At 40.2% G+C, this 17,857-nt stretch overlaps 1 protein-coding gene across 1 annotated transcript; it reads right to left on the bottom strand.

The window, feature by feature from the left end:
* Nucleotides 1-791: 791 nt before the first annotated feature.
* gipc2 (GIPC PDZ domain containing family, member 2) lies at nucleotides 792-15,987 on the bottom strand (the record flags this gene model as incomplete). The annotated part of the gene is made up of 6 exons (XM_083890197.1): nucleotides 792-943; nucleotides 1,224-1,305; nucleotides 2,188-2,300; nucleotides 2,410-2,590; nucleotides 4,342-4,527; nucleotides 15,712-15,987. The coding sequence occupies 6 exons, from the start codon at nucleotides 15,985-15,987 to the stop codon at nucleotides 792-794; spliced, it is 990 nt and encodes a 329-aa protein (XP_083746323.1).
* Between the last annotated feature and the right edge of the window lie 1,870 nt (nucleotides 15,988-17,857).

Below are 17,857 nucleotides of genomic sequence, written 5' to 3'. Positions count from 1 at the left end.
TATAATACCATAATAAAAATAAGGAATGTATGTAGTCGAAACCTGAATTAAAGGCATATAAAGGTATTGCTCAGTAACAGTCTCTGATGGATGGAAACAAGGCTCACGCTGACATGTTTAAGGGCACAGGGAAGAACGAAAAGAAAAATCACAGAATTTAAAACAACATTAGTGACATGAGCGATGACGTCATCTATAAGATTTAAAAAGAAAGGGAGGGGGGAAAAGATTGCTACAAGTTCTATAATTACACATTTTCACATATTAAAAAAAAGCCTATAAAACGCTGTGTGACACAGACGTGTATTAAAATAACACAGCTATTAAAACAAGTGATTAAAACTGAGCGATTGCTTTACAATTTAAGTTTGTGCACGTACCATTTAAAACCAGTGTAGCAGACCACTGTTGAGAGTGTGTTGGCTGTTCTGACCGAGGAACAGTGTCATGAGCTTTTAAGAAGCAGATATCCTGCTCCCATGTTGGTTTTATGAAGGCTTTGATAAAACATCTGGAATGAATGATTCCTCTGCGTGCAGGAGGCCTCCTGTCCACTGTCGGAAACAGAAATCTGCATTTCACGAGACTTCGGCGAAAGATATCACTGAAACCTTCCCGCCGCAGTGCAGAGCTACACCTGACGACGGAGCGATGGTACGAACACTTCATCCACCTCTGCTTGTGCTTGTTGAAGTTTGTCCAGTTGGCTTCTGAGGAGAGTGAGAGGTGAGTTGAGGAGGGGGGGGGCATCTGTGTGTGTGTGTGTGTGAGATTCAGAAGCAGGGGGCAAATTAAAATCTCCCCTGCTTGGCGTCACCGATGGCTCCCCACACGTCAAAGACAAACTCATCCGGGAACGCAAAGTCTCCGAGGGTCTCGTCCAACGCCATGGCAAACTCGTCCGGGTTCTTCTTGTCTCGGCCCACCTCCACCATCGTAGCAGCTGGACACAGAGACGGATAAATACTTTATTGACCCCATATGAGGAAGTAGAAAATAAGACCACTAAGAAATGTCCTTATTTTTGTAGGAAAAGCACTTCTTTTTAATGAATATAACATTAAATGAATCAGAAATACACTCTATACATTGTTAATGTGGTAAACGACTATTCTAAGAGGGGAACTGGCCAGCGCTGACATGTGATTGGCTCCCCGAGGAGCCCCTGTCAGGTGGGATTGGCAACCCTAAAAAGATAAGTAGTATAGATGGATATCACTCACCGAGTTCAGTGTCTCTGATGCCCATGTAGCTCTCGAGTAGATCGTCCACTTTCTTCACTGCCTTCTCCTCGAATTCTGTTGGCTGCAAAAAAACAACTCTGTTACTCGTGCACGTGTATAATGTTTATTTAGCAGTTGAAACGCGTCTGTTAAAAAAAATAAAATAAATATTTAAAAAAATTACGGCATGAGGAATGAAATAATGACCAAACGTATCCTCTGTAATGTCAATAACTGCAAGTAAAGTTAAGTTTTCCACCTGTTGCCAGGGCAAAGCACCTTACGTGACATGAATAGAGATCATATTTCTACAGGTTTTTTTTTTCAGTTCAGTGTGATCAGTGCGAGGTTTGATTCCTGCGGCACATTTTACACTTTCCTACAGCACAATAATTAATAACGAAGTTGAAAAGCACTGTAATCTGGGACTAAACTGACAGGTGATGAATGTTTCTGCTTCAAGACGATTATTTACTCGATTAATAATCAGATTTTGGACCAGGGCTGAGCGATATGTCGATATAAAAAATATATTTATTTATACCATATCGCATACTATGATATAGTTCCTTACGGAGCTTTGATTTCCTGTTGTTATACAGTTTACATTTTATTATTTGAACAGCTGAGGATTTATTCATGAACCAAGTGAAGAAACCTGTGCTTTTATCTATTCACTTGATTTTCCAACTGTTCACTGAAATAGCCAGTTTCAATAAATCATGTCATATTTGGCTTTGACTTTTCATTTCACAGCTCTCACTTTGCGGATAAAACATCGGGATATATATCGTATATCGATATTCAGCTTAAATATATCGGGGTATGATTTTCGGTCCATATCGCCCAGCCCTAGTTTGGTCGATAAAATCAGAAGAAGAAGTCAGAAAATATCAGTCAGTGTTTGTCAAACCAAAAATGAGTGCCTTTAAATGTCTCAGTAGAAGGATAAAGTGAGTCTAACCTCGTCCTCTACAGTAGCCGGGCCCTTGGAGCGGAGTCTCAGCGTCCCCCTCCCTGTGCCTATCTTGTTCTCACTGGCAGGTTTGGCTCCCTTTGACCTGGGCTCGAGCATTTCTATCAAGCAGAAGAAAGAGAAGCAAAGTAACGACCAGTGGCATTCCATCACTACTATTACTAATCTTTTGCTTTTTCTAAACATCCGAAACTCTTGTTCCTTACTCACCGAACGCCTTCATCGGCTCGACCAGTTTGAGCGTGAAGGCCTTGTCTCGGGGCAGCTCTTTGAGCATGCGCGCCACCTCGTAATGCCGCGTCCCGACAATGTTGCGTCCGTTTATGCACTCTATGTGGTCGCCGACGCTGATGACCTTCACCCCGTCCACGATGCTGCCCTCTTTGATTCGCTGCCGCCGAATGAGGAAAGAGGAGAAGAGCAAAGGTCAGACGATATGGATAAGACGGTGAATGTTAAACTCAGGGATTTTGTGCGTCTGATACCGATATCACGAAGTATATTAGCATCACTATTACACGGACTGTAAAGATGTCAATAAAAATCAGCAAAAGCATTTTAGCCGAGTCATGTTTGGGCTGTTTATTTATTCTTTTTTGGTAGAGCTTCATCGTTCATAACTCGTCTCAAATGATTGTATCTGACTAATATCAGTATCGGTAGATTCTCTAGTTTGTGATATCGGTATCGTATCTAGAGCTGCAACCAACGATTATTTTCATAATCTATGAATCTGTCGATTATTTTCTCGATTAACCGATTAATCGTTTGGTCCATAAAATGTCAGAAAACGTTGATCAGTGTTTGTCAAACCTGGAAATGACGATGTTTTCCAATGTCTTATTTTGTCCACAAACCAAAATGATTCAGTTATATGATTTCTTTATGTGGAGCAAAAAAATCAAGTAAATATTCACATTTAAGAAGCTAAAACAATCAGAAATCTTGTTTTAATCATGAAAAAAGCTTCAAATCGATTATCGATAATCTAAATAGTTGACGATTAATTCAGTAATTCATTATCACGTGCATAAACGACAGCACCACATCGCGTCATGAGCAGTGAAGGTTTGTCGGGCTGCAGTGCAGCGTCAGAGTCACACGATGGCACATGTGAGCAGCAGTTTTGTTCCTTCACTCTCCTTCACTCTCCTTCACAGACCAAATATAAGCACCAACTTAGACCATCTTAGCCCCAGGGGCAGCAAACATGCTGAATCATGATCTGCACCCTGAAAGCAGCCAGATTGCTAAAATTAAAAATGGCAGTCATGCAAAGACAAGTCAAGGAAGTGCTTTACCAGCTGCTGCTTTAGTAAAAATAATGTTGAATCAAATTAATATGCAGGAAAACACTTGTTTTTCGTCACAGTGATTACTGGATTGTTTTATGCATTTTAATGTATTTTCTTCAGCCTGATGCTATAAATCTTTCTGATAAGACTGGGTTATGACCTCAGGGGCCACTGAGTGTCTAGTTTTGTCAGCAGCTGCTGATCAAATAAAATAAAGAAGAAAAAGAAAAGGCAGCTGATGAGTAGATAAAATATATCACATGAATCCATCACAATATTAAAATAGTCATCTTTACGATGATATTTCAACGAATTTCAAAATAAAATAGTTTGTTTTGTTATTGAACGATACGTAGCAGATTCATTTTGCATCGTATATACGTTTATATTGCGAGCTACTTAAAAAGACATACAGATTTAACTCATTCTAACTTGATATTAGGTTTGAAACCTCAGATGGCAGAATCAGAATCTCTTATTTTAAAAGGAACATTTCCATCATCTGGTGGAAATGACAGAACAAAGACTTGAGGTTGTTTTGATTGAACAGAGGTCCAACCTAGCAATATTTTTAATTTCCTACTAAAATGCTCAGAGAGCACTTATCCCTTATTAGTGTCATGCAAAATTGTTGTTTAAAGAACCATACAATGCAAAGTTGTAATTTAACTATATTTAACTATGTGTACATATTTACATGCATACACATATGTACAAACATATACACACACATGTATATATGTACATATATATACATATCGTGATTGGTCTTTCAGGAAAACCAAACAAACATAACAGAATTCTTCATTATCTATCCAGGGGGTGAGATGTTCCTTCATGTCCTCACCTTGATGAAAGCGTAGCCTGCGCCGTTGTCTGTGATGGTGAGGCCAAGAGCTTCCTCAGATTTCTTAATCTCGACCTCCTTCTTGATCCCTTTAATGTGGGCGAAGATGAAATCCTCCAGGCCGATCTGCCCCCCCAGCAGCTTGTCCATGTCAATCTTGTGGGTGTTCAGGGTGCAGAACAGGAGCTGTGCAACACACACACGCACACACGAAATGTCAAATTTCAGAGAAAGAGAAATACACATTTACAGCTAAATAAACAAAAGTAGGCAGTGTGGAAAGCAAAGACAGGATGTAAATCATTTACACACAAATCACAAAAGAAACGAGCTCTATTGTTAGCCACAGCGTGAAAACTGAGTCGTATTCAAAAATAAAAGTGGAGGTGACAAACTGTTTCGTCAGAACGCTAAAACCAGGAATCAGCGGGCTCAGTCTTATGTGATACAGTAAGTCCTCTCCCACCCCAGTGCGTCCATAACTGTGGATTTAACCGACATGTGTCTGACGTCCTGCGGCACGACCAGTCTGTGGTCAAGCCAAGACAGAAAATGACCTTTCCTCCCGAGCCAGAACTGAAGAAATCTGGCTTCACACCTTGCGGCAGCCGCGTGTTGGCAGGACGGAGAGGTAGAAATGTGATCACACAGAACATGTTACACAAGTGGACAGATTTGACAGCTCTTTAAACTGAGACACGACAGTGAAACCCGGCATGACGCTGCTTCTGAATCATTTATTCACCAAGACGGAGCATTAAGTTTGCTGCGTTTTTTTTTTCTTAATTACACGACTGGAAACAGCTTCTTAGTGCAGGGCTTTGAGGAACGCAGAGCCAGGATTTAAGAGGCTGACTTCCTAGTTCCATAGTCAACGGGGGATTGATTTGTACTGGATCATCAGGAAAGTGACCTTGGTGCACCAATCAGGCTCTGGCAGTGAAAGGCCTTGCCTGTTTTGTTTTTTTCAGAGCAACAACAGGCGCTGTTCACACATGCAGTTTCGCTGACATGGCCTCACGCGTTGCCCGGGGTTACCGGACTATTAAAGAACGCGATTATAATGGAGAAGAGGCCACAAAGAGAGAAACTGAAAGAGTAGGACGGAGGACGTACTGTAGCTGAAATGATGCTTTCTTTTCAAAACAAAAATAAATAAATTACACAGACACCTTCCTCTCCCCCACACACACACACACGCACACACACGCACACACCTCCCCTCCAGGCCACATTATTACCCAAGAGTGAGTGGGAAGAACAGCAGCAGACGCCTACAGCCCCCAGTTACCAAGACGGCCGACTGTATGAAGCTGCTTCACTGTAACACACACACACAGATCTCCCAACACTGTGCTGCTCCTGCTGGGCTGACAGCCACAGCACCTTTACCTCACACTGTCGGGTGTGTGTGTGTGTGTGTGTGTGTGTACCGACTGCTTCTGCTTTGACTGATGACCCGGCTCACAAGAACTGACACTTCACCTCCCACGGCCCGGTGTCACACCAACCAAGGCCTTGATGCTCACACGGACAAGCGGAGAATAGAAGGGATCGGTCTGTTCAGCATCAACCATGACGGTGCTATGGATGAGTCAGTGCTAGGGAGTATGTATACACCAAATTAAAATCTTTAGTTAGAAGTTAGAAGCCACAGCTTTTCTGTTCATTTCCGCAGAAAATATGACATTATACAAAAATATTTTTAAAGTCTGGGAGAGATTTGAAACTGTTCTGCCTGAGTGTTACGGGTGGGAATCCCAATATGATACAATACGCGATACATGGTCCACGATACCAATGATAATCAACATATATGTAAATATGCGTATGTATATATGTATGTATGTGTGTATGTGTGTATGTATATATATATATATATATATACACACACACATACACATATGTATATATACACACACACATATACATAAATATATACACACATACATATAAACATATATATACAAACAGATATATATACAAATATACATATATATATATATATATAAATATATATACATACATATATGCATAAATATACATATATACACATACACATATATATATATGCATATATAGTGTTAAAGTGTTAAATTGCTCTATATTGCATTATAAATATAACAATAATATAACAGCTATCGCTGATCTAGTACACATGAGAATGAGTTTAAGAGAATTTGCAAATGTTTTCTATCCTTTCAGCGTTTTATTCACACAGAACTCTCAAAATGCCACCCAATACACAACTTTGGGAAAACAATAGCCCCACTTCCATCACCTCACCATTTTGTGGTGTATTTCTGTAGGTAGCAGATATCATTACAGCACCACATACAGGCCTGGCATATGTACTGCAGCGTTTCAGAGTCATTCTGGGGGGGGTTTTATATTGGGTGAAGATATTTCTTGAAACAATAGCAATAAGATCAAATGGGGAATGTGGACAAGACTGTAGACTTGAGACCTTATAGTCAGGTCTCTCTGGTTATGACGTTAGGCTGTTTTTCAATTACTCAATGTCCCCCCTGCATGTAATCCCCACAGTGAAATTAGGTATTACTCCTCGGGCAGTTTGCTTGTAGAACGGCACATCTCAATAAATACTGCCTTTAAAAGGGTACAGTAGGCAAGAGGTTTTTGGGATTGTTGAAAGAAAAAAAGAGTGTCTGTCTGTGTGCTCATCAGTATTTTCCTAACCTGTGAGTAATCCTCAGTTTCTCCCTGGTCCTGTCAGCCTGCTGCAGCTTTAATTGGTCTGCACTGAAACTGTGATGAGTAAAAGCTTGAGAATTCTGTTTCTTTGGCAACTGAACCGTCCGTGACCGGCATGAGCGTCAATGGGCCAGAGAAGAGGGTCAGACTGATAGAACAGAGAATATCACTCATTATGTTAGTCCAATTTCCTGCATTCGTCTACTGTTATGACAGTGGGGGTTTTTTTGCGCGGTTAACGGGGAATGCTGATGTAAGCTGTGTGTACTGTGGCGTGGCCGCAGTTTTCACACAGGAAATCACATTCATCAGCATTCGAGCCAGGGTAATCATTTACCTAGGTGCGGATGTGAGGCTCTTCACAATGACTGTTTCATAAAGGTGGGTCAGAAAAGCAGGGCTTATTGAGAAAAGCCCGTCTTAAATGAGCCCAACAACGTAAACGGGGCAGGACTAATGACTCACAGAGCCAAGTCAGAGCGACCGTGATCGCTGTTTTTAAAAGTACACGCGTTTTTAGTCATAAATGTTTTTTTTATGAACAATGCAAAGTGATTTCAGGTGCATAATTAACTGCCCTTAATGACAAAATGTGAAACTGTGCAACAACAACCTGAGGTCAAACTCTCATACAGCACAGTACAGTAGAGTACATCACCACACCCATCACAGGCTGCTGTGAGAACATGTTGGTTTTCCCTCGTCACACACACTATTGTGTCTCATGGATCCATTTCTCACATTAACCTGAAAAATAAAATCAAGTTGCTGTTGTTCACAGTTGGCCGTGTGGTTCCATGGCAACACTTTCCTCAGCATCACCGCTGGTAAACAACCACTTAAACCACTATACAAATAAGATGCCGTCCAGTCAGCACAGTGAACACACACACACACACACACCTGGGATCTGTTTCTGCAACATCACACACTCGTGAGCATCACATTTTGTTTTCTAGTGAGCGTGTGCTGTGCTCAGAGGCTCCTTTGCTTCCAGCACACTGAATGTAATCAAGTGCAACTTCTAGTAATAATCTCCCTGACTTGTCTCCAGAGGCTAATAAAATCATTAAAATGAATGATGGATTGATTTCCCATGATATAGAAAGGCACACAAGCCTCATTTTAATATAATAAAACAATCCTATGAGGAAACATATGCCTCATTTGGGTTAAATAATATTGCAATTGAAAGATTCATACTTTTTTGGCATGTGATAACAATTTCTTGAATCGAATAAACATATTTATCATGCAACAATGTGCAAATGGAATCATTTCTGGTGTCGGTTTGCCATGGTTTGGCCCTTTTTTTGTATGTTTGTGATGGAAAGACACTCAGAGGCCACTAATTTAATCCACTAATTTAATCCAACACAACACTATGTATTAATGATTGAGTATTAGGGCTGAAACGAGTACTCCTCATTCATTGATTCTTAATCAATTACTAAATTAATATAACTATTAATAACTATTTTGAAAATTAAAGAGTATGCTTAATCTAAACAATCATCATTTTCAGGTTTGAATAACAGTGATCAACGTTTTCTGACATTTTCTGGACCAAACCATTACTCGATTAATTGAGAAAATAATCATTAGTTTCAGCCCTATCTCGTATACAGTACATTAGTGATTAAGTAGTGGTACATTATATTATAAAAGGCTTATTTTAAGAGAACCACTATAGGGTGCCAATATACACTCACATACTATAGGTAGTATTTGATTTAGCCAATAACGCCTCATAAATGTTACACACGGCACCCTTAAAATGAAAAGAAATGTATTAATTATGTGTTCTGATAACATTTTCTTTACCACACTGAACAGTGAAATCGATTTCCCTCACAGACACTTTCTTAAGCTCATAGTTGCTTGAAAGTCTTCACATGCAGAAAGAGGCTAAAGAAGCAGGTAAGTCTTAGCTCGACTTTATCCTGCTGCTCGCTTTTGCTTGGCTTTCACACATCAGTGAGCGCAAGGAGCTCAGCCAATACAAACTGCAGCTGACTGAAGCTTAAATGAGATTGTTCCCCCCCTAATCCTCCCTGATTAAGAAATGTCAGGCTGGATACATGGAACGCACAGGCACCTGTAGACTAGAGCCTGCAAAACAAAGACGACAAGGAAGCTCAGGTATTCAAACTATAGGCAAATGGCCGCAGGTTCACTGCAACAGGTGGACAAGAGGCAAAGTCACAGAGCCACACCTCAAACTCTGCAGCTGCATGTAGAGACAACAAGCAGACTTTGACCTGAGCTCATAAAACAGACCCATTTAAAAATGTCTTTTGCTGGATGAGATCGTCTGACATTATACATCGTTAACACACCCTACCGTTGTTCTTATAATATCCTTATTTTTGAAGGAAAAACACTTTTTATTTCAATAAATATAAAATTAAATGAATCACTCTATACATTGTTAATGTGGTAAAAGACTATTCTAGGTGTATAGAGGCCCATTTCCAGTGTTCTAATGGTACATTGTGTTTGCTAATCGCGTTAGAAGGCTATTGGATGATTAGAAAACCCTCGAAAAGCACAGCTGAAAACAGTTCCGCTGGTTCTTTGACGAAAACAAAATTATTATTTTGACTATATTTTCTATTAATTTGGCAACTCTTTTGATGAATAAAAGTGTGACTTTTAAAAAAATTGTATAGGTGACACCAAACTTTTGAACGGCCGTGTAATATAGTCTTCATTTCACAGAGGTGTGGTGTATTTGTTATCATTATGATTCAAAATCCACGTGTATCTCCCACATGAGTTATTGACTCTTAAATCTATTAGAATGTCAATTATAACGTCTACTGTGTTATGATGATGAACAACAACAGGTGCTCAGCCGATCTGTGAGCGACACGATGCAAGGCACAACTGTTCATTGCGTAATTCTAATGAGGCTCAGCTGAGCGTTTATGATGCAACGTCAGCGTGACGTGACCGCTGACACTAAATTACAAACCGCCACAGTCGCAGTTTCTGCGATACTATTTCGACCTCGAGTTTGTTTCACACTGTGGTTTTACATAAAATCATCTACCTTAACTTATAGAAAAGAAAATTGCAGTAGGCCATATTGAGAATTTGATTAAATTTCGAGTAATTGTTCAGCTCTACTGGGCGATAAATTATTTTTTTTAATCAATTAATTCAAAGTATAGCAGGATCTTTTTGTTGTTTACGGGCCCCCGTAGTTTAGAGAAGTTCCCTGGATGTTGGGACATTGTTTGAAACCAGTAGAAAACTTGCTGAAAAGTTACATTTTTGCCATTGTTTACAATAGCAGGACCTGCTAGTGCTAGTTTGGAGACTTGTATTTTTTTGCACTTTAACCCTCAGGGGAATTGTTTTTTTTGTTGTATTTTTTTCAAATCCCACAAGGGAACTTAATAACAAAAATAAAAGTGAAACTTATATTATTGTCTTTTGTTCTATGTTTTAAGGAGAATAATCGTAATTTGAGTTTGGTGTGACATGAAGCCATGCAGTGTGTGCAAACTCAAGCTGAAACAATTAATCTAATGGATTACTAAATTAATTGTCAACTATTTTGATAATCGATTAATAATTAGCTTCTTAAATGTGATTATTTTCTGGTTTCTTTGCTCCATATAACAACTTTGGGACATTTTATGGACCAAACGATTAATCGAGAAAATAATCGACAGATAAATCGATTAAGAAAATAATCGTTAGTTGCAGCTCTAGTGCAAGCTGCTTTATTCTAGATTTTTTTCTACACGCAACCTCATATTAGCTGTCATTTCTGCTTATTAAATCTGTAGCAATTACAGATTTAATCTCAGGTTTCTAGCTTCATTTTGAGGCAGTGCATTTAATGTTGTCTGTCAAACATGTAAAATTAACACAGAATACAATCAACATCTAAAATGCAAATTGAACAGCCATCACTCTGCACACTGCTGAACACAACATGCAAATAAAATTCAGTCGTCAAAGGATTCCTTTCTGGACTTTGTGAAGCACCTACTGTTTAGTCTGTCACAGAGTCTGTGTCATAGTTACACGCTGACAAACGCTGGATTTCTTTTCTTTCGAGCGCATTCTTTGGCATTTTGCTTTTGTGTTTTCACAGAGTAAAAGAAAACGTTAAAAAACGTTGATCAGTGTTTGTCAAACTTGGAAATGACGGATGTTCTCGAACGTCTTGTTTTGTCCACAAACCAAGATGATCCAGTTTGAATGATTTCTTTGTTATGTGGAGCAAAGAAACAAAGAAAATATTCACATTTAAGAAGCTAAAACAATCAGAAATCTTGTTTTAATCATGAAAAAGGCTTCAAACCGATTAATCGGTTATGAAAATGGTTGACGATTAATTTAGAAATCGATTAATAAACGATGAATTGTTTCAGCTCTGGTAGCTCTGCCTCACGTCTTTCAGTGTCCCAAAAAATAACAAGCCACTGGAATATCAAATATTGTCTGCTAAACCGTATTTATATTCTGCACTTACACTGTTTTTTCTTGAGGTAAAACTCAAGAAAATAACAAATATTTCTAACGGGAACAAGATCTTCCTCAGCATGTATAATTTAGACACGCAGTCGGCAAACTTGAGCATCACATTTGTAGCTCTAATTGCATGTATTGAAAATTATTCTTTTGTTGGGAAGCTTTCATTTGACAATACTGGCTGTTCTTTGTCCTGTCTGACACACACACACACACACAGTCAACATGGGCACCACAGTGGTGTTTATGGAGGGAGGAGGCCCAGGGCAGAGCAGGTCTCCAGGGTCCACTGGGACGTCTCTGGGACTGTGGCTGGGACGAGTTATCTGGTTAGATTTGAAGGCTGTGCCTGAGCAGGACGTGAGGGACTTCCTGTGGTAAAAAACCTGCGCAGTCCAAATCTAACATCATCTCATTGCATTCCCTCCCTCCCTCCATCTGTTTGTCTTCGTACGTGCATGTAGTTATGTGTGCCAGATTCCTGACTGGGCTGTGACACACATTCACTCTTTGCCTCTACTTTACGACAAAGGATGCCATCGTGACTGACAGTAAACGCTCCGTGGCACGACGTGAAATGTTGACATTTGATCTGTAATTTTCCTCTGCTAACTTCTTGGAACGCTTTCAGGCATTGCTCAAGCAAGAAACCATTTCTTATCAGTCAATGAGACAACTATCAAAACAAACAAAATATTTCTTCCCTCTTTTTATTATAAAGGGAGGGTAGAGGAAAAAATGACAGAGGATGAGTCAGTACATTTGCAATATATTTGAATACTTTCTAGTTTCTTTGCTCCAAAGAACAAAGAAATCATTAAAACTGAATCATTTTGGTTTGTGGACAAAACAAGACATTTGAGAAGATTGTCATTTCCAGGTTTGGAGAAACAAGGATCAACTTTCTTCAACATTTTCAGACCTTTTATGGGTTAGGGTTAACCCGAAATAGTCAATTAACCTCGAAAATAATGGTCAGATTAATAGATTATGAAAATAAACATAAATTGCTGCCAGAATTACTACTAAATGAATGAAACAGTCCGATGCTCCACAGTTGCCACCCCCAGGCAGAAGAAGACAACACTACTTTGTCAAAATAATAGCGATATTTCAAAAAAAATGTTGAGGTGTTTCCATTTCAGGGTGTTTTGCGTATGAGCCGCAAATGATCTGGATCTCAGGGCACTTTCAGACCGATAGTTCGATTGCTTTGGTCTGCACCAGAAAAATGTTACCATGCAGCAAACAGACGTGGGTACGGTTTGCTTTCACATATGCAGAGTTCTAAACGAACCAAAATAGACCGCGAAGACACCGGAACCAGACTAATCCTCTATCTCATCTCATACCCATAATGCATTAAACTAGACCGTTTTCGTCCTATTTGGCTCGGTTACTTTCACACCAGAGGAACTGTACCAAAGTAGGGCAGAAAAGACCACCCCTTCAGGCAGGTCTCAGACCGGTTGATTTGGTGCACACCAAAGTACCAGGGACCAAACACATTTGGTGCGTACCAAATGCTGTAGGTGTGAAAGCACCCTCAATCGGTGATCTCAACTGCCTCTACTGCTGCTGCTGGTGCTGCTGCTGCTGCTGCTGCTGCTGGTGCTACTGCGATTGTTGTCAACATAAGACGAAGGCAGCGGGTCTGAAGTGAACTGGTCCGGTGATGCCTATGACGTGTAAATGCTAACAAACTTACTTACATTACACATTTGCGATAAACTGCAAAATCGTTTGGAAAACCACCTCATGAGAGCGTACATTTCAGCGTACACATCAAAATGTTGGCATTTCCATTACCAGTTTTTTTATTGCATTTCTAAGGCAAAAAAAATAAAAAAATAAGAGTTCATTATGCCACTTACTAGCCACAAGCTAAGTCTGGTGGCCAGGTGGACACACTTGATTACCCACCAGTGTTTCTATACTGGGACAAGGACAGTAGTCCAATTAAATGGCTTAGTCAAGCTACTTAACTGTGCATGGGAACAATTGTCTTGGTCTATAACACTTAAACAGGGCAGTGTTGAATGCAAATTCAACCTTCATATCTGAGATCTGTTTTCGACTCCTCTGTAGCAATGTGGTTGTTATTGTTGGAAAAGAACGAGGTGTAAGGCAAACAAGTCTAGACAGAGACAGATGGCATCTAAGAATATCAATGATAAGACGTGATAGAACAAAGGCTTGTGGGAAAAGGGCTAAATGTCTAATCCAGGCAAAAAGAATGTTGCCTTCTTTAATTTGGAAAGATCAACAGTTTCTATGCTCTATTCAAAGTCGTCTTCTACCGTGGAACAACCCCACGGAGACTAATTCCTTTCCAATTATTGCACTTGTTAAATGAAGCCACTCTATCTCTGAGCTTCCAGAGGGAAGGAAGTTTGCGTCTCCAGCTCCTGCAGCACGGCAGCCTGATAACAGGCCTATCGAGTCATTTCCACGCTGACGAATGCCAAACACGCCACTCACACTTTCCTTTGAAATGACCAGTTAAGCTCAGAGAAGACACAGACACCACTTTTGTTGTGTTTGGTTCCAAGAGGAATTTGGTGCTGAATGAATGGCCATGGAATGAAAAAAAAAACCCTCTCTGAAAATAGATCCAAAACGAATTTACAACTGTAATATAAATATAAAAGTATTACATGACTGAAGCTGTGGGCAGGGCGTGCTTTACTAATGCTGACATGACACAATCAAAGTTCAATTTAAAGGCCAGCGTGGCTCTATTAGAACACAAAACCACCTGTAACAATATTTATTCAAGGCTTAACTGAATGTAAATAAATAGGACAAATGAATTATTACGATTAAATGGCCTCCCTTTAATAAGTTTAAGTCTGTGTGTGTCTGATATTTAGTTTAATTAAATATTGATTGTGGTCTTTAAATTTTCAGCCTGAGCTTGACGTGTACGAGGTTTTTCTTCTTTCTTCTAGGTGCACATCTAACCAGTCCTACTGTAAATTGTATAAATAAAGATATGACAGTAAAAGTAAAAGTTTTGTGCAGAGAGGTGGGACAAACACGACGTTCCTGAAGTCTTCAATCTGTCTTGATAGACATACCATGATATTTCCTGAAGCAGTTAAAATGTTATTTAACTTCAACTTAGCTGTAGCCAGGCGTGCATTTCCTTTTTTCACCCCCAAGTAAAGCGACTTTTAGTGGAACATAGAATATATCCAGTCGTATCATGCTGAATGTAAACGTCAACATTCACCTGCAACTCATCGCAACTCCATAGAGTTCACTCACATTAGCATTGACGTGTATTTGGAACATTTCAAGAAATTAATAAATCTAGGATTTGAACAGTATTGGCACTTTTTCACCATCCATACAATTTTGGTACTAAAATGTGACGTCAACAGACGTGTCAGGCATTGATTGGTCAGAGAGTGTCGTCACTGGAAGAGTCGCGATTACTGCTAGGCGCTAGGTTAACGCACGTTAGCGCATGACGCGTTTCCGTGACGACTGACGGGGAAAAAAGACGCACGTGACATCACGTTTACGTGCCTACACCAAAGTCCAGGCAACGTTTACCAGTTAGCTCTGTTAGCTGCATTAGCTCCTTTTAGTTCCTTTTAGTGCCCCGTTAGCACGCCTACAGTCGAACTGGAGCAGTCTGTTTATTAAACGAAAAGAGCAGCGCTACAAATAACCAGCGTACCTGTGAACTGCGTATGTGTGTCTCTGTTTTTAAATATTAGCGTTACTTTAGAGACTCATTTTAACAATCCGGGGTCACGTAAACATGACGTCACGCGTGTCTTTTTTCCGGTCAGTCTTCATGGAAACGCGGCATGCGTTAATGTGCGTTACCGTTGACGCGCCCAGCACTAGTAACGTCTCCAACATTTAGCGTGGAAATGTCTTAAATCTCAATATTTAGTGTCGAAAGCCAGCAGTGGAGAAGGTGGTCGACGGATTTACTGGATCAAAACAAAGGTCTTGACGCTCTTCCACCGAGGGGGCCAAAGGGGGGGCCATACAAACAAACATTAGCCCTGATACCCCTCATGAAGTTAATTCGGCCATGTCAACAGCATACAGTGTAAAAAGTGGATAGATATGTGGGATTATGTGGAGCTTTAAACCGCATGAATGTAAGAGTAAATGTCCCGTGAACGCCAGGTGAGCTCTTACCTCAGGTGGGCTGATATTGAACGCCTCTGCTATTTTTGAGTACAGCTCCTTGACGTTGGTGAATCCCTCGATGCGGCCCGTGGGGCTTCCGTGCGCCAGCTGCGTGTGGAAAACCAGTTTGGGCCGCAGGTTGGCAGGTGGAGGCGGGAGTCCCGCTCCGTTCACCGTGGACTTACCCACGTTCCCGACGCCTGCGTGACCGCCGCCGACCTCCTCGTTGTCCACCAGGTGCTCCTTCGTCGACTTGTTTTTCTTCCTCCACGGTCCCAGCGGCATCTTGACGCGGTCTGCGTGTGTGTGTTTTCTCCTGCGTGATATATCCGAAAGTCCCAGCCGCTGCTCTCACATTGAAGTACCTGTTGAGTTCCAGGCGAGCCGTCCTTATTTACTTCCTTATTTCCTACTCGCTTCCTCCCTTCCCTCCGCCTTCTCTCCTTTCCTTCGACTTTTCCGTCGACGGTGTAGAATGTGTCCAGCAGGTAGATGGTGAGTGCGGGATAAACTCTGACACAACTCCCGCAGCTTGAGCCTCGGCTAACAATAGCTGCTCTGTTTGTGTCTCTCGTGCCGCGGGACGCAGGCGCAGTGGGAGGAACCGGGGCTCCGCGGGGCAGGAGGGTCCACAGTCCCGGTGCACCTGTGCACTCAGCGCCACACAGGGACCAGCACTGTAAAACAATTAGTCTGAGTTTAAAAACACGTGATGCAGCCTAATCTAATGTCATTGTGGTGGAAATTTAGATAATAAATAACTGAATTTGCTTTGTGTTATTATCTGGAACAGATTATGAGCCAGTGGGGCCCTGGGCACAGACTAGAAAATCAAATGTATAGAAATAAAAAAAATTTCCTCACAACAATTATAATAATAATGTAATTGAAGGGCCCAATTAGACATATTACAAATTTAAGCTTCATTAGTTGACTGAGGCCCCCCTCAAGAAGCAGTGGTGTGGGTAACATAGTCTTTACATCATAACTTGTGTTATTTGGCTGCAGGGCCCCTTTCAGATATGAAGGGTGAATAACATAAACTGAGATATGAGATTAATGACCTAACCCCTAATGATTACATTATGTGATCTAAGTAACTACTAAATTATACTCTAATTAAAGTAGTAAATTGATCATTAAATAGGTAAACAAGGGAAAATAAAACATTTGACCATCTAATAACAAAATCAAAACGTTTATATTTTTAATTTATAGTCTTAAACCAGTCTAAAGTAATATTAGTCATAATATTTTTTGATAAATCTCCTACATTTACATACATACTAATGTTAGTTAATAAAATGCCTCAAAATCACTTGGCTTCATCCATGAGTGTAATAGTTGGCAAATTGTACTTCACCCATTCCTTTTTCTACATGTTGGAATAACGTTAAAGAGCCAGCACAACCCATAAAATACTTTTCTGTGAACTTAAGTTGTTGTTGTTTTTCTTTGGCAGATTAAATCTCGCCCAGTACTTTTTACCATTGAAAAATTATGAACTAATGAATACACTTTCTGGCCTATATTTTAGCTTGAAAATGTCTACAAAAGAGGCTCAAATTAAGCATTACTGAGGTCTGGAGGCTCAGTTGTGTTTAAATGTGTGTATTTAACAGAATCCTATTAGGAATTTAACTTGAAGAACATAGGTTTATGGTAACAGTTAAAGCATTTAAACATAAGTAGAAGAAGATCTTAAAGTACATTTTTAGGTACAATACTTGTTTAAAGGTACTTTGTTACACTGACAGCCAGGTGATATAGATTTTTGTGTACAGCACCACACATTCAAACCACTTTACACATCACACACCTACTTACTTTGTATTATGAGGGCGTAAATATAAACACAACAGATTTTAAATGTCAACACAAAGCCAGATAATAGTCTGATGAAAACTTTACTGCAATTATTTTGTTATTCCAGCGCGGTCGCAAACCTCCACCGAGTGTATCTTCGCTGAATCACCACCAACATCTCACTCACTCACTCACTCACTCATCTTCTACACTCTTAGGAATAAGGGTTCCAAAAGTGTTTTTCAACAACATTGGTTCTCAAAGTGAGGCCCGTGAGCCAATGGCGGCCCGCAGAAACATTCATGGCGGCCCGCAATTAATTACAGGTGATAGTTTTAATCCAGGAGCT

Source organism: Microchirus variegatus, assembly GCF_963457635.1.
Source record: "Microchirus variegatus genome assembly, chromosome: 5".
Lineage (NCBI taxonomy): Eukaryota > Metazoa > Chordata > Actinopteri > Pleuronectiformes > Soleidae > Microchirus > Microchirus variegatus.
This window is presented reverse-complemented; position numbering and strand designations above follow the sequence as displayed.